This window comes from Grus americana, chromosome 1, assembly GCF_028858705.1.
Source record: "Grus americana isolate bGruAme1 chromosome 1, bGruAme1.mat, whole genome shotgun sequence".
NCBI classification, from domain to species: domain Eukaryota; kingdom Metazoa; phylum Chordata; class Aves; order Gruiformes; family Gruidae; genus Grus; species Grus americana.
The window spans coordinates 151,573,093-151,599,797 of NC_072852.1; the positions used below are offsets into that span (position 1 = coordinate 151,573,093).

The 26,705-nt window shown below is 38.3% G+C and overlaps 1 protein-coding gene across 7 annotated transcripts in view; it reads left to right on the top strand.

The window, feature by feature from the left end:
• The window catches only part of CCDC138 (coiled-coil domain containing 138), a 38,960-nt gene extending 21,498 nt beyond the window's left edge, over positions 1–17,462 (top strand). For 6 of the 7 annotated variants that reach the window (XM_054832094.1, XM_054832100.1, XM_054832114.1 and 3 more), the window contains 3 exons: positions 539–715; positions 15,421–15,559; positions 16,654–17,462. In XM_054832094.1, coding sequence (XP_054688069.1) covers positions 539–715; positions 15,421–15,559; positions 16,654–16,810 — 473 coding nt within the window. In that variant the 3' untranslated portion in view covers positions 16,811–17,462. Of the gene's footprint in view, positions 1–538; positions 716–3,762; positions 3,830–15,420; positions 15,560–16,653 lie in introns of all 7 variants that reach the window. The other variant, XR_008577892.1, reaches the window with a different exon arrangement.
• The last annotated feature ends 9,243 nt before the right edge of the window (positions 17,463–26,705 follow it).

Sequence of the window (26,705 nt, forward strand, 5' to 3'; positions counted from 1 at the left end):
AGATTTGACATCAGGAAATTAAGAAAATTAGATTGATTCACTTAATCTACATTCTTTGTATAATTTAGTGCACTCTACAATGGATGAGTGTATAAAATGTGTGCACTGAAACTTAAACTACAGCTTTTTATAGAAAAGAATGAGTTGCTCTCATGAAAGTAATTTCTCTTATTCAGACAAATCAGTCCTTGATTCCTTTAATAGAGTTTTCCCAGATGTTGAAACCAACATTGTCTCAAACTATGCAAGCTTGTAATTTCTTTCCTCTTAAGCAAAATATTAGAAGTACTTTATATTTGTAAGTATATTTTTCTTCAACATAGGAGTTGTAGTTAGTCTTTTTCTTCACTCACAACAAATTGTTAAGGAATAAAAACAAGCAGAGGATGTCTTTAAATAAAAATAAAATTTAATTTTTTCAGCCATTTAACTTTTAAGTATATATCTGCAACAGTAACTCTCGGGATAGCTATTCACGTATTGCTTAATGGAACTCTTATTATAGAAGCTTTATTGCTTGTATTCTGATATTTTTCAGTGGATTACCTGGCTCAAGCGTTTGATTCCCTTCGCATAGACTTGAAGACAGATGAAGGGAAGGCCTTATTTTTGGAATACCAATGTGTGCCTGTCATATTAAGTCACTTAAAAGTATCCAATAGAGGTCTGCTTTCCAGTGCTTTTGATGGATTACTTCAGATGACCACGGAATCTGGTAAATTTGTGTAATTAAAAAAAATAAAACCATAAAATCGTGATGAAAACAGGTGAGGTAAGCATAAATACAATGTAAAAATAGCATGAGTCTTCGGTATAAATAATTAGTATTAGCATTTATTTGTATCATGTAAATTCATTAGTTAAATGTATTTCAGAATTGTCGCTTTCTGAGTTGTATTTTCTTCGCCCTCTCAGCACCAATGCTTTATATTTTGCCCTGGTTACTTTCTTATTTATTGGTGTGAATATTTTTGTTGCTATTTTTGGTATGGCTTTTCAGTTTATTCCACTGTTCTACCTTGTGGTAGGATGTTTTTCTTTGAAGTCAGGCTGTGCCAGGGAAACCATATCATGAAAACCTACCAGCAGGTGGAGATAAAAAATGCGCTTTATTTAAATTCTTTTTTTAGTTTGAATGAACAGCTCATCCCCAGTCATTTTTCAGTTTCTAATAATTGGAAATGGCATTTCTAGAAGAGATGGTTTTGTTTTGCTGAATTTTACTGTGCTGTGGCCCTATAACAGGGTTAATAATCTTATTTGTCACAGTGCTTTTCCAAATGATACAGGCTAAGAATCAACTGATAACCAACTGGATGAACATGAAGGTAGTGAGGCATTCCAGTGCCATGTTGAATAAACCTTTTGACTGTTTGTAGGGTTTTTTTAAAGATAAAAATCACTCAGCTGTCCCGGCTGTGTCCCCTCCCAACTCCTTGTGCACCTCCAGCCTCCTCGCTGGTGGGGTGGTGTGAGGAGCAGAAAAGGCCTTGGCTCTGTGTAAGCACTGCTCAAGTAACCAAAACATCCCTGTGTTATCAACACTGTTTTCAGCACAAATCCAAACCATAGCCCCATACTAGCTACTCTAAAGAAAATTAACTCTAGCACAGCCAAAACCAGCCTAGTAGGCTGGGGATAACATTTAACAAGGAAATTTTTGATAATAGAACTGCAGCATCATTTTTTGGCACTTTAGAAATGTCATGATTTTTTCTAGGGCTTTCTTTGCAGTAGCGGTAGCATCTCATGGCTACTATTTGGGAAAGATTATAAAGCAATAAGGATCACTTGAAATAAATCTAGTTAAAAAAATTAATAAAATAAAAAGGACAGTAAACCAGGTTTTGTTTGTCAAGATCTACTTCTCTGTCATTCTCTAAATGTGTGTTGACACTTGCCATATGCTTCTGTCAAGGTAACACTAACTTTAATAAAACAGGTTGTCTCTTTATAAGAAGACTCCCACAGAGTGGTTGGAAGAAGTAAAATCTATGTGGTGAGAGGCAGCCGATAGGCAAAATCTCTGTGTATAATGCCACCTTCCATGCAATGTGCCCGCGCATGTTTTTGCATGTTTGGGCACATCTATGCCCTTAAGACTGTGGCTGATGAAGGTAACTATCAGGGTTAGAGTTCAAGCCATAAAAAATACTTCATTTAAAGATCAGTACCCCTTCAGTTCAAAGGCTAATGAAAGTCTTTGCTCATTAAGAATTTGGAACTCCTTTGTGTTTTCAGTGAGCTTATGCATTCCAGTCTGAAGGAAAAAGCAGGTGACAGCTTTTTGCATTGTACAACTCAGTTATGTGAAGTACAAAGGAAGACATATAGGTTACTATACCAAATGACCCCTACACAACTTCTGGTGATAGACTTTCTTTCAGGAAACCTGACTTGCAATCCCCAGGTCTAACGAGAGCAGTGAATATTACAGGTAGTTTCAGTGAATTTGTACTCTTGCATTACCTTTCCCATTCATGCCTTCATGATGAGGTACTGTTGAAGCAACATCTGAATGATCGCTTAGATGACAGAAGAGCTGAAAATCTTAGTAATTACCTTAGTAACCAGGGATTAGGTATTTCATTCCTACTCCAAAGACAAAAGGGGAGTATGAGCTTATTTTGACCCTCTTTGTGTCAAGGTCTATCCATTTGCATTCTTAGTGGTAAAACCATTTGTCATCATTTTGTCATTAAAGCCACAAGATGGGCTATCAGCCTTCAAGGTGCTTTTTTTGGTTTGTCTCTTAGTATTACTTCAGATTCCAGGTTGGAACATTTTTGATCACTACTAGGATCAGGGTTTACTTTTTGATTCCAGGCTAGTGAGAGCTTACCATATTCCATAGGCATGATGCCAGCCTAGTAGATCTTCGTAAACCAGCTGCAAGCTCATTTAAAACTATAAATAAAAATATGCCTGAGGTCCACAGCTTCATGAAAAGTTTGTCTGAGTTGACGTGTTCTGTACAAGACTGGATAACACTAGTGTACCTGTCCAGCTAGACCTTAGAAACATGGTGGTCTTAACACCACAGGAATTCTGTGAAGAAACGATGAAGACTTTTCATACCCTTGGGAAGCTTATTTGTGTAGGTTTCTTGAAACTTAGATGCATCATCATAGCATGCAAAGCTCCAGAGCCCACATTATAGTAAACAATTCAGTCATATTATTTCTTGGAAGGATCCAAGTTATGTGTATTTATCAAACTGGGATCTCAAATTGCATATATGTCACCAGACTACATTATGGTTTAGGTATCAGAACTTTGATAGTATTCCAGCTGCACAGACATGTCCCAGACATCAGTGAGTTTTCATGCTGTTGTATAATTCTGAAGTATGGTGCCAGCCAAAAATAATCTCACCATTTTGTCCCAATCATTCATGGTTTTGGAACTGTAACAGTATGTCACAGATACAGGAAAAAAAAAAAAATATATATATATATGCCAACTGTGTTTGCTTCACCTCTTTTACAAAAATGTTAAAGCCTAAGAAGGAGGGTAAAATGTTATACTGATTACTGTTCTTGTAATATACAAGAACATTCATAGTTGGAACAAAGGCTGACTTTTAAATGTCAAGGGGGAAGAAAGTTGCAGTTGAGCTGCTAGAGATGTTATGCAGTAATTTCAGAGTTTGCTTTGTGTCAAGAGAACTTCAGTTTCAGCTTACTTTCATGCTATAATAGTCTTTTTCTTTCCCCTTTTCCTTTTCCCCTTTCCCCTTCCCTTTTTTTTTCCATCTTCCAGTACTTCTGTGGATTCTGTTCACTACTTTTACTGTTGCTACATTTGAGGAAAGAAACTTTGCAACTGAGTGAGTTTTTACCTAGCTATTTGCTTTCTAGCAAATACTTGCTTCATTTAACCTACACTAGAAACTTGATAAGTAGCTGAATTTAAGGTGTAAGTAATTGTTCAGGTAAACAATATAATTTTAAATAATTTCTGTTTTATTTCATACCGTTTGCATGCTGGAGTGATTCTTTTCCTTCAGGTGAGCTTAGTGGCCTAAGTTGAAGTCTAGTTGATTTAGTCTGCTATTTTCAGTGGAAGTAATAGGTTGCTTCTAAATTCCACGGTTGGGAAAGTTAACAGCTTGTTATGAACCTGACAGTAGAAAACTCAACACAGATATTTTACTCCTTTTACTACATTCTGCTAATAATGTCTAAAAATGTTCATAATTGTGCATAAATCAGTACATTTCAACCTGTTCAGTCTTCTATTTTAAATGTACTTTCCAATAGCTGATATGAACACAGCACCGAAGCAGTGTTTTAGCTGTATTTTCACTGTAGCTATATCATCAGTGCTGGTTTTATTTCATGGTCAGATGGGATGAGTGCCAGTTCAGGTTTATCCTTTTCAATCTCTTATTTGGCTCTTCATACCCATTACCAGGATTTCAATCCACATTTGTTTTCTGGAGGATGCTCATCTTCCCTTTGCTGCAAAGACTGGCCGATAAAAGCTGAATCAAGGGAGCAAGTCCTGCAGTCTTTTTTTTAATATTGGTGGTGTTTTGCTTGAATCTGGGGCTTCAGATGAGTGCCATTACATTCAAGTTGATCCTTCTTTTGGTCTTTGAAACTAATAAGCGGTCTAGAAAGACATCTTTCTTGCTTCCCATTGAGTAAAAGGGGAAGAGATATATTCCTGCTGATTTGACAGGGAAGAAAGATTTCAGTACCAAAGCTTTGGAAGGTTTCCTTACCTTGGTTAAGGAAAGTAGGCTACCAAGCCATGATGCGTGGCTTTCAGTCCCATCTTTAAGCTATGAACCTGTCTGAAGATAGAAGTAAGAACAAAACCTTCTCTGATAGTATTGTCATAGAAAGCAGATTTAGTGTCTTGAATGTGCTTGGTGATAGATTTCCGCAGATGCACTGCTCTGACTGCCTTTGAAATTTTGGGAGCAAAATGTATTGACTGCTAAATACTGATATGTTTCAGTTTAATCAAATGTCTTATAATGTATTTATTGCTTAACAAAGTTCTTACCACTTTGCATTTAAATTACTATTAAAATTAGTGTTTAGTAATTGAAGTAATAGTTACTTTTAATCATTGTAATAATACACTATGCTATACTATACTATGGTGGCTTCCATGGCATCCTCATACCACAAAATTGTCTCCATATGATTACTAATTTCTTTTCTCAGCAGATCTTGTTTCTAGGACAGTAGTTGCAACACACTGTTCAAGACAATTCCTGGATGCCAGACATGAAACATTTTCTGGAAACAATCTAGTAAAAAGTAGCATGACTTCAGCAAGAAAATTTGTTCTGTGGGTGTTAAAGAACATTACATCATTAGTATTAAATCATCCTGTAGTTGAATACTTCTCATATACAGTCTTGTTGAATACTGTCGTTCCCGTCTTCTCGCTTCTTGTGCAGCTTACTGTATTTTTTTACCGGTGAATCAGTTAAAAGGGTTCCAAAGGATGTAGTGAGTTTATAGTCACCTATCAAAAATACCATTGTTGAACTGTAGTCTGATTCATGCTTGATTTGAGATCTGCTATTAGCAGAGAGCTGCCTGTCTCAGTTTCACCCTTTGCATTTTTACACAAAGACAGCATACGTCAAATTCCTCCTGAAGTGATAGCTGACTTCAGTCATGTGGATTAGTAGGTTCCCCTTTCCCAATCTTACATTCATTCAAGGTAATCAAAACTTTCTTGCTCGTTAGAAAGCATTGGCCTTTGCTTTAAATACAGCTTACATTTACTTTGTCTTCAAGCTTACTTCTGATATACAGAGAGGATGTTTTGCATTAGCGTGTGCTTGTTCACAAGTTGAGATGAGTGCATATTGAAAAAAATCTCTAAATGACTCATGCTTACTCTAAGTTAAGACACGTTCTGGTAGGGCTTCAGTATGATTTCTTAACCATATTAACATCACTTAAGATTTTTAGTAACTGCACAAGTGAGCTGTATTTATGCATTCTCTGAACCTTCTAATTTTTTTGGATAAGAAAATAATATGGTCATGGATAACCAAGTCTGTGTCCAGATTTACTCGTCTCATAGGGACCTAAAGCCAGTGGTGATAAAAACGTTCAGTTTACAAGTAAATAATCACAACTTCTTACAGTCTTTTTATGCGGACTGCCTATATGCCCACTCCCTCTCTTCCCTCAAGTTGGAATGCTTCCATAACTAATGCTAGGTGTTCCACAAGTCACACTGTTCTACGGGTACTTCTAAAAAGTTGATGGTCAGAATCTGTCAAGGATTCCTTTATTTTTTTCTTGAGTCTTAGCATTTTGAGACTTTAAAGACTACAAGTGGTGAAGGTGTGGAGTAAAAAATGCCTGTATACTTAAACAGATTAAAATTTAGCTGTATTTTTCAGCATATTATCTTTACTGGTAACTGTTTGCAGGATTGAAACTTCTCAAATGAGCTTATTCTGCACTACTGAAAGGGTAAAAGTGTCAAGTCTGTGAATACCATACTATGGTAGGATTCTCCCTCACCTGTGTGAAAGGCAGATGTGAAATTATCCTGAGGAACTGTGTTTGAAGCTATAGAAGCAGGAATGATTTAAAGCTTACGTGGGATAAACATTGAAATACAAACCATTTAAAAGGAAATCCTTCCTCTGTTATCCTGTCTTACCTTTGTAATTTTTTTATTCATTCTTCGAAAACAGTGAATTATTATGTTGGATTAATAGATGTTTTAGTTTAATATTTTAACCACAGATAAATATCTGTTAAATGCAGCCTATGATAATGCTAGGACCAACCTGTATACTTGGTGAAAGCAGGCGAGTGCATCACAAGTTTGCACACATTTTTGAGAATTAATTGCAAGCTTAGTTTGAATACTTTGATTTTGATGAAATACATGTTTACAGGTTTTAAAAATGAATGCAGTAAATGGAATAATGTAATTTGATTTCTACTGAAGTAATAGTAGCCTTCTCTCTAATAAGAAAATATGTTCTTGTCATTATTTTCTTCTTGTTCTAGTAACAGTTGAGTAATGCTTAGCCATTCTGAATTTTGGACCCATGTCTCATCCTGTCCAAAGTAAGAAATAAAAGGGACCATTAACTATAAACTTACGTAGAGTCAAGTAGCCACTTTGTAAGTAAAGTTTCACTGTTCATTCAGGGTAATACTGTACTTAGTAAGCAGCATACCATTTTGAAGGTAGGTGAGAATGGTAACTTTTAAAAAGTATTTGATGTAAAAAGGAGCTGTTTATGTCAGTACTTGGATATATACATCCCTTTTCAAGTCAATTTAATTTATGAAATCTTTAGAACAGTAAAATTTATTCAAGTAGGATCTTGTTTGCTCTTATTTACTAAACTTGTATTTTTTTTTACGAACAGTTTACAGTTTTATGGCTTTCCATAAAATGGTTCAATTTAAAACAATTGAAGTATGATTTAATTAGAAAAAATATGTTTATTACATTTTTTGGGGTATTTGACTAGTAGAACTACTGCACTTAGTAGCCAACGTTTCTCTGTAACTTTCAAGATGAATTTAGAGCAGTGTCATAGTTCAAATAATTTCATAAAGGCTTTTTTTGGAAGTAGATAGTAGAGTTTGTGCAGTTTGAGTAACATCTATGCATTGTCAGAGTTCAGTCTTTATTTACCTGCTTACTTGCAATCTGACATTACAGAATTACAGGTCATGGCAGGTTAGGTTTATTTATGTAAAGGCTTCCTTGTTTGAGTTTGTCATTGTGTTTGAAATACTGTGCTTAGTCCTGAGCTGGTTATTACAGGAGTGGAGATTTGGGAGCAGGGAAAACAAGACAGGCAAGCTCTGACGGAAGTGTTGGAGCAAAGCTCCTTTAAGTGTCCTCTGTAAGAGAGAGTTGTGATTCCTTCAGTGATTCGGGTTTCTCAGAAAAAGCCTAATGATCTAAGTAACCCATAATAGTGCATAGCTTCAATTTATAATGCTATCTGGGTTATTTATAAACTGTTTTTTCCCTCTCTCTCAGGCCTTGTTAGAATCGGTCTTTAATGGTTACACCATGTTGGTTGTGCATAGATATACTGAGTTCAAGTAGCACACCAAAGGTTTTCATCCTCTGATATTTCATAGAATCATAGAATGGTTTGGGTCAGAAGGGACCTCAAAGATCATCTGGTTCCAACCCCCCTGCCATGGGTAGGGACACCTTCCACTAGACCAAGTTGCCCAAAGCCCCATCCAACCTGGCCTTGAACACTTCCAGGGATGGGGCTGCCACAGCCTCTCTGGGCAACCTGTGCCAGTGCCTCACCACCCTCACCAGTGAAGAATTTTTTCCTTGTATCTAATCTAAATCTACCCTCTTTCAGTTTAAACCCATTACCCCTTGTCCTGTCACTACACTCCCTGATAAACAGTCCCCCTCCAGCTTTCCTGTAGGCCCCTTCAGGTACTGGAAGGCTGCAATTAGGTCTCCCTGGAGCCTTCTCTTCTCCAGGCTGAACAACCCCAACTCTCTCAGCCTGTCCTCACAGGAGAGGTGCTCCAACCCTCTGATCAGCTTCATGGCCCTCCTCTGGACTCGCTCCAACAGCTCCATGTCTGTCTTGTACTGGGGCCCCCAGAGCTGGACGCAGTACTCCAGGTGGGGTCTCACAAGAGCTGAGTAGAGGGGCAGGATCACCTCCCTCGACCTGCTGGTCACACCTCTTTTGATGCAGCCCAGGACACGGTTGGCTTTCTGGGCTGCAAGCGCACACTGCCGGCTCATGTTGAGCTTTTCATCAATCAGCACTCCCAAGTCCTCCTCCTCAGGGCTGCTTTCAATCCATTCTCCACCCAGCCTGTAGTTATGCTTGTTTCTAAGGAGTGGTTTTCCAGGAAAAATGTTTGTTGTTTCTTAGTGTATTGTCTTTATGCTTCTGCTATTCTAGCAAGATTCTGGTTTTCATGTATTTTATACTTGTTGCCTTCTAAATGGGCAGTTCTACCATGGAATTTCATTAGACTACTCCTGTTTTCATGTCACAGTCATTAATACATACACTAAATAAGCACAGTTGCAAAAATCAGTATTTAAAACTAAAGTTCACTTCTCAAGTCAAAATGTTTTGTTTTTCTTTTAGCCAATTCATTTACACTCTCCACCTTCCAGTCCTTCTGCTAATCCCCATCTTCTCCAGTATAATGTCACGTGTTTCTTTGTCAAGTGGTATTGAAGTCCAGCTGAGTTATAACTGCTGTTTATTTACCAAACTCTGACACAACATACCTACAGTTCCTGTACACATACTTATAGATAAACCCATAGCATGCTTTATTTCATTTTTTGTCTTCTTTAGTTCCTGAAAATATCTTTAGAGTCTTACTGAAGGGCACGTGTTCAGATTGCCTTTTTCTTGTCCAAATCCAACATAATATGTATTGCGTTGGCTGTTCTCTCTTCACAAAGTGCCGCTTCCTGAATTGTTAGCAACAACTGTTTAAGTCTTCTTGTCATAACATTGAGGTAACATTTCTTTCAGAATCCTGAAGTCTGTTCTGGTGTCCCTGACTAAAGGGCTCTCTTGTAATTACAAGTTTGGGGGACTTTTTTTTTTGTCCCTTTTATCAAGACAGAGTTCTCTCCTGAAACCCAGCATCTTAGCCAAAGTGTGCACCCAAAAGACTAAAATACCATTATCTTCTATCCCATCTTGTGCTAACCACAGATGACCTCACTACCTCTTTTTTTGTTCTATTTTTACTTTAATGGCTGGGAGAACTTTTGGGTTTTTTCTTAATGAGGTCTGACTTAACTCAACTTTTCATACTATCATTTTTATTATAAGGATAGTTTCTGACCTCCAAGGCATAGCTTTCTTTTCTGATCTCTTTTGTTTTCTTTGTTGGCTTTTTTTCATTCCAAGCATCTCTTGTGACATAAGTATTCCTTACTAAGTATTTTAACCGTTTCTATTACAATTTTTTCATGGGTGCAACCTCCAGTTGCCATTTGAGAATGACATTGGTGTCCCGTACGTCCTCTCTCACATCTGCGTGAATGTCTTGTGCATCCTAGGAAACTGAAGAGCAATTCAAATCATAGTGAGGACAACACATATGGGGTGACCAGCTGAAACTGCCACTTGGGCTCTCTTAACTCAGGGTCACACATGTAGGCATCTAGACTTGAGGTGCCTTACACTGACTGGAATCTCGCCCTATCTCCACTGTGCTTTAACCACTGGCACTTAACAGCCCTGGCTTTTGATAACAGGAGAAAAAGTTAAGTTCAGCAAATGGTTCAAATCTTACAGGTGACTGTATTACAGACAGTTGGTTATTAGCAACGTGTAAGTGATAGTACTGTTTCCTTTTAAGTGTTTCTGCTGTGATACATAGTTAGTTAACTTTTGTGTTAGTTAAATTTTCCACACTAGTAGACAGTGCTGCATCACTCATTTGTATTGCTGTCATGTGTTCTCCATTCTCCTGGCAGATCCTCATGCATTTAGAAATGAGGCAAAACTGTAATCATTAATTTGTTAAAACATGAACTTAAAGTTGACATTCCTGACAGTTCTCATTTTCTGAGGTGGCATAGCTTTAGGTATAAAACAGAATCTTCCGGATAACTGTAGCTGGTGAGATTTTATGCTGTGACTGATTACTTTGAGGGTAAATTTCAGATGAATTCTGTCAACAGTGATAAATTACTCATTGTTCATTGCAGTCTACCAATCAAGTTAAGCTAATGCAACTACAACATGCTGCAATTTTTTAAGGATACCAGTGGAGGCTTTTGCAGATTATTTTAAATTGTGCTGAAGTTCTATCAGGATGGATTCCAATTTAGTTTTTCTAAAATAGGTAATAAAACCAAAATCTATGCAGATCTAAACCACCAAAATATTTAAAAATGTGAAGCTTTTATTTTTCTAGTTCATCAGCTAGACATGCATTTCAATTATATGCTTGTTTTGTACATTTTCTGATTACTTAGAATATATTCTGCAAAAGCTTATCTGAAGTGTACAGAAAGACCATTTAAACTTGTGCCTTGATCAGTTTGCTTTCACATAATTGAACTTTGCAAACTTTTAGAAATTATTTCCACTTTGGTTCTTCTGTTTTATAGTAAAAATCCTTCTGTCTTACAAGTAATGCATAACTTTTACATTGGTTTGTAAACTTCACAGTCAAAACATTCTTACAGCATATATATGTGTGTGTGTATATATCTATATTATTTTTTTAAAAATGAAATATTTTTAAGAAACCAGTAAGAGCAAGGCAGCAAAGACATGTCCAGGTCAGCTGAATATGGTATTTGTTTACCTCTGCAGAAAAGGAATAGCATTTTATAGCTATTTAAGGATATTTATAGGAATAAATTATGGGACCGCCCTCTTCATCCCAGCAGTCTTGATACCTTCAGGTCTCTCATGAATCAGAGTTCAGCTGAGTCAGAAGTCATGTTAAATGAGAGGTTTCTAAAGCTATTTGTTGTTTTAACAGGCAACAGAAAGAAGAAAAACCTTTATTCTCAATTTACTTCTTGAATGACAGTTTTCTCACACATTGATTTACACTTTCTCTTCTTACCTTTATGATAAACAGCTTTGGTAAGTAAGAGATACTGGTTCAAGTTTTTATTGTTAAAACAGACTTCATCAGTGGTGCAGTGCAGATTGATAGGACCGTTTCTCTTGGGAATAGGCAGTCTTTTGTAAGAACTCTAGCAAATTGTAGAATTTCTGTAAAGTTGTAGTTCTATAGAATTTCTATAAAGTTATGATAACATAATTTGTAGTCCTAGATTTTTCTTGCTTTAGAGAACGTTATCTCTTGTTGCTATATGTATAGAAATTTTTACTTCAAACACTTGAATGATAGAAATGCTTTGATATGAAGTACTCTTAAGATGGTGGGATTGTGTTCATTGGGCTTTGCTTATTTGCTGTTTCTGTTTGTAGTTTTGTCTCCTCTTCTCATGGATTTTAACAAGTTAGACTCACTAGGACATGATGCCATCATACTAGAAGTGAATTCCGGGTTAATTATATTTCCAGGTTTAAGACACTGCTGTATGTACTTAATAACTTCAAAGTTCCGTCATAGAGAGCAGTGGCTCAATAAAGAGCACTGAATCTTGAGTGTACGTCAGTCATGTATCACTAACTTTAGCACATACTGTGAACGCATCTAAGGATTTTCTGTTTGCTGTAATTGACAGATAGCCCTGAGTTTTTGATGTCACAATTTCTGAAAAATAATACCTTCTGCAGTGAAAGTAGAGAAATATTAAATGAAATATTAAAAGTGGTATGCCCTGAGTAACTTTATCCTGGTGACTGTGTTTGTACGTGCCAAGGGCTGAATGCAGTCAATAGTGACTTCTCTTGTTGGATTCCTGACAGATTTGTTCAGTTTTATTACCTATTGACTTGTACATTAGAATAATCTCCCATTCCCAAGTTAAATTCCCCTTAGAGATATATTCTTCTCATCTTTTTCTTTTTTGTGAAATCATCATTCTACTGGTCCCTTGTGATTTTTGATAAAGAGGCATTTTCAGGTCAATTCAAACATATCTGGCAATGGTTTCTTTATATCTATTTTATATAAATATGTATTTATGCACATGTAGAAAATGTATCTCTTCAGCACCAAGCTTATTTTTCATCTTAAGGAGGCTGTGCCCTTTTCTTTGTTCCTTTTAGGAGTTCTCCTATAACCACCAGTCTTTAATTCATTTGCTTTTAATGTATTGTGGTATCTGCAGGTTTATAGAAACAGTCATAGTTCACTATTCCAGTATCCATGATGTTTTTCTTGTTTTAGAAGCTGTCAGTGATACTTAATACATCACATCAGTCATAGCATTCTATTCTTAATTGAAGAGCATAAGCTAAAATAAAATGAGAAATAGTGTCTTTACTGACAGAGAATAAAAATATATCTGTACTTATTTTTTCAGTATTTTTTTACTGATTACTGCTTACATTTCTACTTTACTTTCATTCTGAGTTTATATTTATTACTGTTACAATTTTGAGACAGCAAATCATAACTGGAAATAGTACTAAAAGTGAGAGGAGAGCATGCATAAAACCATAGGTGGACTGAACATGGTGAAAAGAATGCAAGAAACATGGAAGTAGAAGTAAACAGAAAAATAATTTATAACCATTTATTGCCTTGATAATGTATGTATCTTGGAATAATTTCTGGTTTGTGTTGCTTTGGGTAAAGAATAGAGGACACTTCAACTGTGCAGGCCACAAAACATCTGCCTGCCTTTTCCAAACTTCATAGTATATCAGTTGTCGTCTTGCTTTTTATTGCTGCAAGGTTGACCCCTTGCTACCAAAGTGTATTATCCTGCATCTGTATAGTTTCCATCCACACACATTCCATTACGTACTTTGTGGATTCTGCTTGTTGAATCCAGCCTTTTAAGTCAATTCTGCTGAAAACACCTGCACTGAAAAGAGAGTAAAGATTACATGTAGCCATAGCTTCTCTGATCTGGAGTAAAGGTATTTGCTGTTTCTCGGTCTCTTCATCTGATGGTGTAAACCAGCAAAGGCCTGTTGACTTCACTGTATAGTATAATGCATGATAAGACGTACTTAGCATCATGAGGGTGGCACTGGGTCATTTGTTGGTGTAGCCAAATGACGTGCCATTGTTGTCATTGTTTAACCCAACTGGCAGCTAAAACAACCACACAGCTGTTCGCTCACTGCCCCTCGCCCAAGGGGGAGGGGAGAGAGAATTGAAAAGGGAAAAAAAAAACCCCACAAAAGTAAGACTCGTGGGTTGAGATAAAGACAGTTAAATAGCACAGAAAAGGAAGATAATAATAATGATAAAAGAATATACAAAACAAGTGATGCACAGCACACCTTCTCACTACTTGAAACCAATGCTCAGCTAGTTCCTGAGCCACAATCCTGCATTCCGACTAGCTTCCCTAGTTATAAATGGAGCATGACATCATATGGTATGGAATATCCCTTTGGCCAGTTGGGGTCACCTGTCCCAGCTCTGTCCCCTCCCAACTCCTTGTGCACCCCCAGCCCACTCACTGTTGGGGTGGTGTGCAAAGCAGAAAAGCCCTTGACTCTGTGTGAGCACTGCTCAGCAGTAATAAAAACATCCATGTTATCAACACTGTGTTCAGCACAAATCCAAACCGTAGCCTCATACTAGCTACTATGAAGACAACTCAATCCCAGCCAAAACCAGCACATTCTCCACCCTTTATTCCATACCATTCACGTCACACTCAAGTCCCACACTACCCAATGCAACCTCATTTAACAACCACAGAATCACAGAAGGGTAGGGGTTGGAAGGGACCTCTGGGGATCGTCGAGTCCAACCCCCCTGCTAGAGCAGGATCACCCAGAGCAGGTTGCACAGGATCGCGTCCAGGCAGGTTTTGAATATCTCCAGAGAAGGAGACTCCACAACCTCTCTGGGCAGCCTGTTCCAGTTTGTGCCCTTCCCATCCTTTGATACAATACACAGATATCTTTCCCTCAGTCTGTGGACCACCCCTGTGAAATTTCTTTAAAATGTCAGCAAAATATCCACTGAGTTCCTTTACTGCGTCCATGACTTTGGGCTCCATCTGTTGTAACAGTCTCAGGGCCGGGGAGATGGTGTGTGTTGTTGGATTGTCGCATGCTGCATCTGGTGCTCGTAGCTGGTGTATCTGGTGCGGTCCATGCTTGTGGGCTGCAGGTTGAAGATGTCAATCTCAAGGAAGTTGCTGGGTGCCAGTTACTGAAGCAAAAAAATAGAGGTTTTGAAAGATCTTCCTAACAGTAAAGTCTAGGAATTACTGGGTCTTTGCCAAATATTCAGTTTAAATGCCCAGCTCTGAGAAAATGAGTTGTTTAGGCTCTCAGGCTGATTTTAATTGCCTAGTTGATTTTTTTTTTTTAAGCCCTATTCCAAACAGGTTTCTGTAGCATTTCTTCTGATCTTGACCAAAAGATACAGCCAGTCCTCTTCGAACTGATACAAGCATCTTGACATCCTATTTATAAATTACAGTGTTCAGCATATGTGCAAAGTATTTTTTAATGTCTGTGTTTATTGGTTTATGCTGTAATTTTCATATTGCAGTTTCTTATTAAGTATAACACATTAATATTTTTAACATTATGTAACCATTAAAATATTTGTTTCCTGTTTTCCTTTGTTCTCAAGGGAATAGGCCTTCTTTTAATACAAGGGTTGGTAATGTCAGAACTCTTAGGAACCTGCATTTTTTCAGTTTCTGGTTTTACCTGAGTTTTGCATCACATGCCCAGCATAAACTGAATTATTTCATTGTTCTAATATTTGTGCAACATGAGGCATTTAAAGCCCTCTAAAGGTATTTATAGCTGTTTTACTTTTCCTTGCATAGAGCTCTGTGATACAGTTTTAAAATTATTTTCTTTTACAGGTTCCTTGCAGCCTTTCCTGGAAGCCTGCAGTAACGAATCCTTCTTCCGGACTTGCTCTGTATTGCTTCGAAGTTCTAAGCTAGATGTTCAGATTTTGGAAAAGCTCTGTGTTATACTGCAAAAACTCTCCAGAATAAAGTAATCCTTTACTATCATTATTCTGTTAGTTATTATTAGATCAGCAAACTTGGGGACCTTTCTCTTTCCCCTTTTTCAAAACCTCATCTCTGTTTTGCTGTTTATTTGCTCTACCATAGATAATGCTGAACTTTCTCTGTTAGCAGTTAAATTTAAACTGTTTGTGTCACAGGTGTGTAAGGCAAGACTCTCAATTTGCTTATAAATCAAGTTCAATTTACAGAATACAAGCTAAAAAACCCCAAAACCACACTAGCCTAAAGAGGAAGCATTCCTTATGCGTGCAGATGACAAGAATGCTTAGAAAAGAACCCTTCTTTGCTTTCCCCTTGACCTTCAGTTTTACTCAGGTACTTGGTAGTAATCTTCATTGAAACTTTAGCCTCATCTGTGACTTGCATTCAATTTTCATCAGTTTTCATTTCCTTCAAAACCAAAATTTCAAGTCTTGAGCCATTTAAGCCCTTTTGGGAATGTTAATCTTTATAAAATATGTTCCCATTGCTTACTGGTTATTAGTTTATTGTAACAAAGATCATAATATCTGTAGTAATGTGCTGCTGAGCTCCATTGGTGCATTACTTCATGGGATTATTTCATTTATAAAGGTAGGTATCTAAAGTGAGCTTTTTACGTTGAAGTTGTTGACAAAACAGGTTTTCATTTGACTTTGCAACAAAATTGAACTCTATAAAAAAATCCTATAAAATGATCTAATATAAATTATAAATTACATTGGCAATATGCTAAAAGTAAAATTTGCTCAGAAATCTTAATTATTTAAAAAATTCTATTGTTTCTGGAATCTTATTTCACATTAGTGAAACCCTGTTACGGTCTTTCCTTAAGCTTTCATCATATTACATGTAAATACTACTTACTCAAGTGAAATGATAGGTTTTGGTGACTTTTGCCAAGATTTTTCTCACCATGCATTGATAACCTTGTGCTTGGAGGTAGGTGTATGCAACGTAGAAGAATTATGTGAAACTGCCAATATAATGCATAATTTTCTTGCTCAAAAAAAAAAATAGTGTTTAGATGAAACATCTCAATTTTCAATTGACAATTATTTTATGTAAAATCTTTTGCAGAAGCAATAAGAAGATGTTTGAATTGTTTACTCTTCACCAAATGATCCAAGAACTGCATAGGACTACAAATCCAGATCATGCTTTCCTCTGTATAAACCTCAATTCAATTCTGTTGAATTTGGGATTGTCTAGGAGTAACTCTCTTACTCCAGTCTAAACACAAGTCACTAGCACTATCTTTCAATGTAATTATTGTTCTGTATAATTTATACCAACTGCCTATGTTGCTTCAAGTTTGGATACTTCTTTTACTGTTTTCTGTAAATAAGCAGAACCTCCGTACTGTATAAGTTGCTCTGTATCATGTGGAATCTCATTGATATTTCCGTCATTCATAAAAAAGGAAAATGAAAAATTGCATAATATGCTAAATGGCATTCTTCAAAACATTTTAAAGAAGTGAAATAATGCTGCTATTTGGAGTGACTTATGCAATCTAAGGAATTGGATCCCTTGAGTAAGCAGATTAGAAATAACAATCTTTCCTTACAGGTATGAATCTTAGTTACCTTTGACTCTTCTTTTATAAATTCATTTATTTATTTTATGGTTCATAAGTAACAGGCAGGTATCTTACCAAATTATCTTTTGAGAGAATTACAGTTGTAATTATTAAAAGCAGATTTTTATTTAACATAGCTAGATGTGTTGAATGAGAAGTTTTGTTTTGATTTCAGAATGTCTTTGTGTTTGATCTTTTCCTGGATTTATGTAACATTTAGTATTTTCTCCTGCTTTGTATGAATTTCTAGTGTAAATTTGGGTTGTAATATCTCTGAAAATGTAAATAAAAACATTTCTTAAAATGCCTGGCAATAGTAATCCCTAATCTGAAATTATTATATGTTGTTATTGTTTCTCCTATGTTTTATATTAATTTGCAATACAATCCTCATTCAATCTCTTTTTGTCTGCCATAGTTCAGTGTTCAGAAGTTCTTACACATAGGAAGTAGGATACTTTTTAAAAATTCTACTTAGTCTGCCATTTCTGATTTGTACTGTAACTACTGAAACTCTTTAACTGTAAAATTGAAACTGCAGTTAAAATTTAAAGATCTGCTCTATGTTAATCTTTGACTAAGACTGGCAGTAAGTATAAAACTTGAGAGGTTTACTTCTCATTTTCATACTTTTTTTTCTTGACTTTCCTTCGTATTTTTTACCAGAAGACTGAACTGAGTCTTTGAAGTTGAATTCTAACTGCAAATATTTTTCTAGCAATTTGACTTACATTTCTGACAAGCTTTCCTATGAAAGGAATAAACACCAGATTTGGCACCGAGTATATCTGGAAGAGAGAGCAAGCAGCGTGTACTCTTTGGGCAGGAAACCAATTCTAGGTAATTTTAAAATAACACTAATCAAAGCTAAAAGCTTTTGCTCACAATGGATTATGTTTTGGAATAAGTATTTCTTCATCAGTAATTTCGGTTTTCTGTCAGATTTACCAGCAGTGCAACAGGTTGCATATATCTTTGGAGACAAAATTGTCTTATTTAGGAAGTGTGTTCCCAGTTGTCATGGTTTAACCCCAGCCAGAAGCTAGGCACCATGCAGCTGCTCACTCACTTCCCCTGCCCAGAGGGAGCGAGGAGAGAATCAAAAGGGTAAAAGTGAGAAAACTTGTGGGTTGAGATAAAGGCAGTTTAATAGGTAAAGCAAAAGCTGCACACACAAGCAAAGCAAGACAAGGAATTCACTCCCCACTTCCCGTGGGCAGGCAGGGGTTCAGCCATCTCCAGTAAAGCAGGGCTCCATCACGTGTAACGGTTACTTGGGAAGACAAACGCCATCACTCCAAATGTTTTCCCCCTTCCTTCTTCCCCCAGCTTTATATGCTGAGCATGATGTCATATGGGATGGGATATCCCTTTGGTCATTTGGGGTCAGCTGTCACAGCTGTGTCCCCTCCCAACTTCTTGTGCACCCCCAGCCCGCTCGCTGGTGGGGTGGTGTGAGGAGCAGCAAAGTCCTTGGCTCTGTGTGAGCACTGCTCAGCAGTAACCAAAACATCCCTGTGTCACCAGCACTGTTTTCAGCACAAATCCAAAACACAGCCCCATACCAGCTACTGTGAAGAAAATTAACTCTATCCCAGCCAAAACCAGCACACCAGTCCTTGTGCTGCTCCATCTGCTTGGTCATTAAAAATACTAGAAAATTAGTAGCCAAAAAAAGCTATAGAAATTTTTTAGGTTTCCAATATCCACAGGAACGTGGATTGTACTCTTGGTTTTCAGCCTGCATCACTGTTGTTTTGTTAATCTACTAATCTTCCTTGAGATGCCAGTTTAACAGAATGTGTTCATCTAATAATGGCAAAGGTAACGTGGTAAAGAGGTGCCTAGGGTATGGTGCAGCTTTTATTATTGGTCCTTTGTGGTTTATATGTAGTAGTACTTACAGTCTGAAAAGATGAATCACTGTTAATTTCAAGTTCTTATGATCTTGAATGGTTTTTTTAATCTGTTAAATATTAATGTAATTAAATTGATTGATGAACTAAGGATGAGACTACTGATTTTGATCTTAAGTTTTAACTGAGCTCTGAAGAAAAATACAAATTCTTGATTTCACGTTCATATGACAGTAAACATAAAAAGTATCAGAAATAAACAAATGAATTATTGTATTGGGTTTGTGTGGCAAGGTTTTGGTAGCAGGGGGGCTACAGGGGTGGCTTCTGCGAGAAGCTGCCAGAAGCTTCCCCTGTGTCTGATAGAGCCAATGCCAGCCGGCTCTAAGACGGGCCCGCCGCTGGCCAAGGCTGAGTCTATCAGTACCTCTGTGATAACATATTTAAGAAGGTAAAAAAAAAACAGTTAGAGAGCTTTTGCAGCCGGAGAGAGGAGTGAGAAGATGTAAGAAACTCTGCAGACACCCAGGTCAGTGCAGAAGGAGGGGCAGGAGGTGCTCCAGGCGCCGGAGCAGAGATCCCCCTGCAGCCCGTGGTGAAGGCCATGGTGAGGCAGGCTGTGCCCCTGCAGCCCATGGAGGAAGGATGAGGGGGTGTAGAGATTCCACCTGCAGCCTGTGGAGGACCCCACGCCGGAGCAGGTGGAGGCACCTGAAGGAGGCTGTGACCCCGTGGGAAGCCCACGCTGGAGCAGGCTCCTGGCCTGACCTGTGGACCCATGGAGAGAGGAGCCCACGCCAGGGCAGGTTTGCTGGCAGGACTTGTGACCCCGTGGGGGACCCACGCTGGAGCAGTTTGCTCCTGAAGGTCTGCACCCAATGGAAGGGACCCATACCAGAGCAGTTCGTGACGGGCTGTAGCCCGTGGGAGAGACTCACGCTAGAGAAGTTCATGAAGGACTGTCTCCTGTGGGAGGGACCCCATGCTGGAGCAGGGGCAGTGTGAGGAGTCCTCCCCCTGAGGAGGAAGGAGCAGCAGAGACAACGTGTGATGAACTGATCATAACCCCCATTCCCTGTCCCCCTGTGCCGCTGGGGGGGGAGGAGGAGGGAGAGAAATCAGGAGTGAAGTTGAGCCCAGGAAGATGGGAGGGGTGGGGGGAGGTGTTTTGAGATTTGGTTTTATTTCTCATTGCTCTACTCTGTTTTGCTTGGTAATAAATTAGATGAATTCCCTCTCTCGGTTCAGTCTGTTTTGCCTGTGACCATAATTAGTGAGTGATCTCTCCCTGTCCTTATCTGGACCCACAAGTGTTTCATTACACCTTTTCTCCCCTGTCTAGTGAAGGAGGGGAGTGATAGAGCGGCTCTGGTGGGCACCTGGCCTCTAGCTGGGGTCAACCCACCACAATTATGCAAATGAATATAAAGTGTCTTGCGAAGAATAGATATTTCTATAAATACAGTAGCTATAGTAAAGTTCCAAAATGTGATTTTTGACTCAGGGTAATAATTCTTGGATAAAAAATGAAAGTCATAAATACACTCTAGTAGAGTCATATGGAGGTTAGACTTGCGATGGTAGAAGTGAATTTTTTTGAAGCCAGTTGTTGATAGACAACTTATAGTAGTGCCTTAGTACATTGTCATAAAACCTTTCAGTGAAGATCTTTAAAGAATATAAACCATGCCATGGTTTTTCCCAAGTTTATGACTAATCAATCCTGTTAATGCAGAAATCTGTATGAAGCCTCCTAATATCTAGAAAGGTAAAACAATGATGAATTTGGAATTGGCTTTACTTGCCATCAGATTTTCAGTTTGCATTAGATTGCATCTCTAAATGTACATGGGTTTATGGGACGTGAGGACTCTAAATACAAGTGAAGAGACTGTCTTACAACAATATGATTTCAGGATCAGAGACTTCAAGGAAAGTAAAATGTCAGTCTACCAAAAAATGGAACTAAAATGATCAGAAATAATAAACTGAAATGGAGATTTTGGATCTATTCTGTTTCAATTTCTAATTGATTATAGTATCTAAGGTAACTTATAATGGTGTCTACGTTAGAAGCATAGATAACCTAGCTTGCCTTTGTCATTAACAGGCAGAAGTAGGTACCAGCATAAATATTGTACCAAAATCACAGTTATTTCTCTATTTCTGCTTCTAAATATTTGGTATATCAAATTTATTTTGCACACACCTGCTTGTTGCACTGTTTTGAACATCAGTCTTTTGATTACCCACACCAGTCCATGTTGTGGCCTTGCTCAAACGTCCCCATCCCACTACCGTTCCCCTGAGTGACCGTGGCAGTCTCTGTGGGGAAGGGGAACAGAAGAACTGATTTGCATTCCCCGCCATCATTGTGGATTTGGGTTCATTTTGGTTTGGGAAGGATAGATTTCTGTCAAGTTGGCCACACTTTGGGCATCTCTTTATATAGTCTTGCCTTCGCAGATGCAATCTAGAATTTCCTGGGGTTTTTCTGCTTTTGTAGCATTTGGGTATTGTAATATGAGTATGAATTTCTACTACTTTGTCCTTCTCTCAGACGACTGTCTGCAACAAGAGACATTTGAAAAAGTTAACTGCAACTCCAGCTGTTTCCTGTGGTTCCCAATTCCCTAAGGAAACACGGTTTATGTGATCACTGTCTATCTATCTGCATTCCTGAAAAGGGATACGCTATTTTGAATATGCAAGCCACCTCTGGTCAGATTTGGCAGCAGGCAAGAGAATATTAATTTTCAACCATTTTTTTGAGAGAATTTGAGGACAAGAGAGAGACTTTATGAATACTTGCACTTAAAAGAAAGGCAGGGACTCTCCCACTTTCTGGGAGCAGCCAGCTGATCAGTCAGAACACGTAGCTTCAAACATGCTACAATCCGCCATGTCTTTCTTGCATGTAGGTCTCCAGAAGTGATCAACCACCATCACTGGCATGAAACATCATTTCTGGTGGTCACAACCTGTCACTTTAAAGGAAGATAAAGAATTGACCCACAATTTATGTTGCTGGTTTTTCAAACAGCTGTGAGAGTCCTCACTGGGGAAGTCAACAAGCACGTTGCATCTGCTCATGTTACAACAGTTTTCATCTCAGAAAAGGCTACTAAACTTGAAGAGAAATAATTTTTTTCTTTTTTTTTTTTTTTACAAACCCATCTATTGTAGAATTGTAATTGCCCTTGCTGTTTATCAAAGGCTCCCTATCGATCAATGGGCAAGACAGTGATTCAGATCTGATCTACAAAGTCTAGATTTGGCAAATCTGTAAGAAAGATTGTTCCCTGGACAGGGGACAGTTGTACTTGCAGAAGCTTGTCAGATCGAAATCAGCCTGCACAGTTGTGCTCTGTTTCTTCATATTTGTGACTTTCACCAGCTGTCTCTTAAAGTGGGATCTCAGAGTTATCTTCCAGTTCTCCTGAACACGACTGACTTGCATCTTTTCTAATGTTAGGTAACTGAATTTAATATATTATGGGGAAAAAATTTCTTGTAGCCGATAAATTAACCTGGAAGGTGAAAGTATGCTGAAGGCAACATATTTTTGGAGAACTTTTATTCACAATCAGCATCAATGTCTAAAATACATGATTTAACTTACCAGACCAGATTTAAAGGGAGCTTTAAGTAGAGCTCATAATTCAGAACTCTGACACTGGATCCTGTAATTATATACTGAATTTTTCACCTAAAACTTATACGGCTTCAGGGATTGATGGTCTGATAGAAAGCATTTATCTTCAGGATTACGTATTTAAATATAGTCCAGAAAGTCCGAAAATTTGATCTATGAAACAATGTGATAATCTTCCACTTTCCAAATGGTTAGAGGACTCCTCGTGCTCCTTTTAATGATACAATACTCACATGTTTTTAAAATTCACGGAAATTAGTGTAATAGTGCTGTGCAGTGTTGTGATCCTACCTTTGACATCGCCCTGAGAAACGCTGCAATGAGCAAAGGCATCTTTATGTGTTATACTGACTCTTGTAGTGTGCTGTGTCAAAACCACTACTATCCATCACCAAAAACAGATGCCTTTTGGGGATGATGAAAGCCTTTAATGCCGTCCTCTGACCATGGCTGGGAACGTTCCTGTTTATCAGACTTTGGTTTTTCACATAATTTTGAAAGCGTGTCTTGTACATTTATGACTACCTGATCACTACTAGAAGAGATAATTTTGAACAAAACCACTTACTGTTTACTTGCTTGTAGCTACTTTTTTGAGTGAATGGTCCTGAGTCAAAGTTTAACAAGACATAACTCACAAGACATTCTGATCTCTAAAGTCACACTGAGAGAATTACCTGAGAAAAAGAGATCCGAGAAGCCATATATATTTTTTATTTTCCAAAAAACAATTCTCTCCGTGCCATTTACTGAAGGATATTTAGACTGGTCCCAAGGAATATTTCCCTGAATATACCACATCTCTCTGATCACTGCAACTTGATGGTCAGTAACTGCTTTGGTAGACGTACACAAGCTAGGGCTGCAAATTCAGTGGCCAGGATACTGCTAGCAACGGTAGCTATGAAAGCTCAGCATAGGATAACACTCCTATTAATAAGTTTACTTTAAGGTCATCTTCAGCTCCATAAAATAGCATCCTCAGTGCAGTTAGTTATGGAGAAAAGAAATAAAAAGAATCTATGCAGATTACGGGGGAAAAAAAAGGTATCTTGTGGTAGAATTTCAAACAGGAGCATAATATTCCACCCACACATCAGCTTTTTGGAAAAGTAGTATGCCTTTGAAGAAGGTCGGAGATAACTAGTGTTGCCAGACCAGTTTCGTCCTTCAGAAGAAATAGTATTCTAGATTCAAGAGCTATTTATATAAGAAATGCAAATAAACAGAATTTCTCTGTTCCACAGTCCTTCCCACAATGTAGTAGTTTGATGTCCTCCTGGTTTGTCCTCCTCCACATTGAAGTACGACCATGGTTTTTTTCTCACAGCAGCCTTGCACACCAAGGCCAAATTCCAGAAACAGATGCCTGACTCTGCTTCCTTCCTGTGTCAGTTGTCTTTCTGCTATCGGTCTTCAGTATTCCTTCCTCCTGATTTTTCATTTACTTCTATGTAGTGGATTAAATTTGAAAATCATTGTGTGTTCCTGAATTGTGTTGAGATACTAACTCGAATCCTATTACAAGCTTATTTTTAAAGCAGCCTCAACTATAAAAAAAGGAATTTTTTTTTTTTTTAAAGGTGATGGACAAATGAGATGCCTGTGTGTGACCTATATAACAGCTAATCACTGACATCTGCAGCAGAGCATGGAAAGGCTTTTTATCATTCTTCTCTAAGTATTCAGACAGTTTAGTTTCACAGAACACTGGCAAAAAGGAATCAACATTTTTCTGTCCTTGAAGAGTGGTTGATAGTGATAAATTAATGCCTGAGGTAACAGGTGCTATGCATTATAAATCATATCACAATAAATAATCAAAAGAGCTTATTTGGATGTGGGGGAAACAGAATATATATGCAATATTATATGTCTAGAACGAGATATGTACCAAGACAGTGCGTTCTTACCCTGTCGATATTAATATATTTACTGGAATATGCATTAGGAAACCTATCCAATACATAATAAGGGCATGAGCTCTCTTCGCTTTTCATTATCACAGAGGAGCATAGAGGTTGCCTGCAGAAGAATGACTTCTGCATACAGCAGTCATTGTTTTACCTCCGGGTCATGATTTTCACCTGCAACAGTAAGGTTTTTTTTCTATTAAATACACCCTCCTTATAACAAAGCAGGACTTCTAAACTGTATGAGGCTTTGAGTTCGACGGGGAGATACTGAACCGGCATGCCTTTTCAGCTCATCCTCTAACCCGTACTTCTGGGCATTTACATACGTTACCTTTTTGTTCATGGATAATGTATTAATGAGCCCAATTATAGAACATGGAGGCAGTCAGCTGTTGTTGCTCTATGCTGCAAAGCAGATAGATACCCATCCATTTCAGCCCACCTGACCTCTGTTGTTTCTTTTTATTAATGTCATCAGAGCAGGACTATCAGATACCAAACACTATGTAGAGGGCAGTTCCTAACTGCAACCTAAGATCAGAGAGAGCTTGCAAAGTCCGGCAAGTTTCTCTAAGGAAAAACTGGGATGATACTGGTCAGGCTAGGAAGCTGGGATTAGGTGGGAAAGGTCTTGCAAGGCAGTAAGTATTGATCTTGCCTGGAAGGAACTTTCCACAGGGTCACCCAAAAGGCTAGTGATGGTGTGGGGAATAGAAGGGTTATCTGTAGACAAGCAGTTAAGTGCTCTCCCTCTAGTAGGGCCTGCTGATATAAAACAAAAGAAAAAAGCCCTAACGCCATTTTTAGAGTGTCCATGACATGGGCTGCAGAAGTCCTTGCAGCAAAACCTGGAGCCAACCAGAGCTTTGTATGAAGCTCTTCAGTCTTTTATTTTAAGTAAGCATTTGCAAGGCCTTAAAGGGTCTTTTCAGCTTGGAAGCTGGGTTTTATCAGAGTATAAAGAAGACCAATTAGCTTTTAAGAAGAAAAAAAAAGCACATTGAAAAGGAAATAAAAGGTCTTGATGATAATTTTCTCCCTGACCCGCTCATTTGCTTAGGAAGTGGGTCTTAATTTTTATTCCAACTCTAAGAACTTTCTGTTTGCAGCAAATTCTGTGCATCTCCTCCAACTCCCAGACACATTTATCTTGCTGCAGCCCCTCTTGCTGCTGCCGGCACACTCCTTTGCTCTGAAGGAAGGCACAATCCTTTCCTCTGCCCAGAGGAAAAGCCTGAGACAGTTTGTGGCAATTAGGACAAGGTAAAACAGTAGCCTTTCCACTCCGTTGAGAAAAGGCAATCTTTTAACGGAATATAACATTGTGCTGTAACTGTGACTTTTTTTTTCTTTATCTTCTTTGTCACTAGGGCACACTTAGACTGCATGGCATTTTCTGTAATGAATGAGACAACAAACTTCCAGGGATGATCAAAGTGGATCTGTAGCTGTGTAAAGACATTTGATGGGTTAGTCTAGTTAAAATCACTGTACACGAGCACATACACTAATGTAAGTAACCATTTTTTTCCCCTGTTCAGTCTGGTCTTTCAGCATTACGCCAAAAAGCTCAGACCAAGATAGCAAGTGTTTCCTAAAGAAGTGCAGTCAGGAGCTGGGGAAAAAAAAATATTTTCTAAAAGCAAAAATACAAATGGGCTTCTCCATACCAAAAGCAGGATTGAGAGACACGGATTCGATGGATGGACCACGCGGTGGATAAGGAATTGGCTGGGTGGTTGCACTCAAAGAGTTGCAGTCGACAGCTCGATGTCCTAGTGGAAACCAGTGATGACTGGTGTTCCTCAGGGGTCAGTACTGGGACCGGCGCTGCTCAACATCTTTGTCGATGACATGGACAGTGGGATCAAGTGCACCCTCAGCAAGTTTGCCGACGACACCAAGCTGTGTGGTGTGGTCGACACGCTGGAGGGAAGGGATGCCATCCAGAGGGACCTTGACAGGCTGGAGAGGTGGGCCCGTGTGAACCGCATGAAGTTCAACAAGGCCAAGTGCAAGGTCCTGCACGTGGGTTAGGGCAATCCCAAGCACAGCTATAGGCTGGGCAGAGAATGGATTGAAAGCAGCCCCGAGGAGAAGGGCTTGGGGGTATGGATTGATGA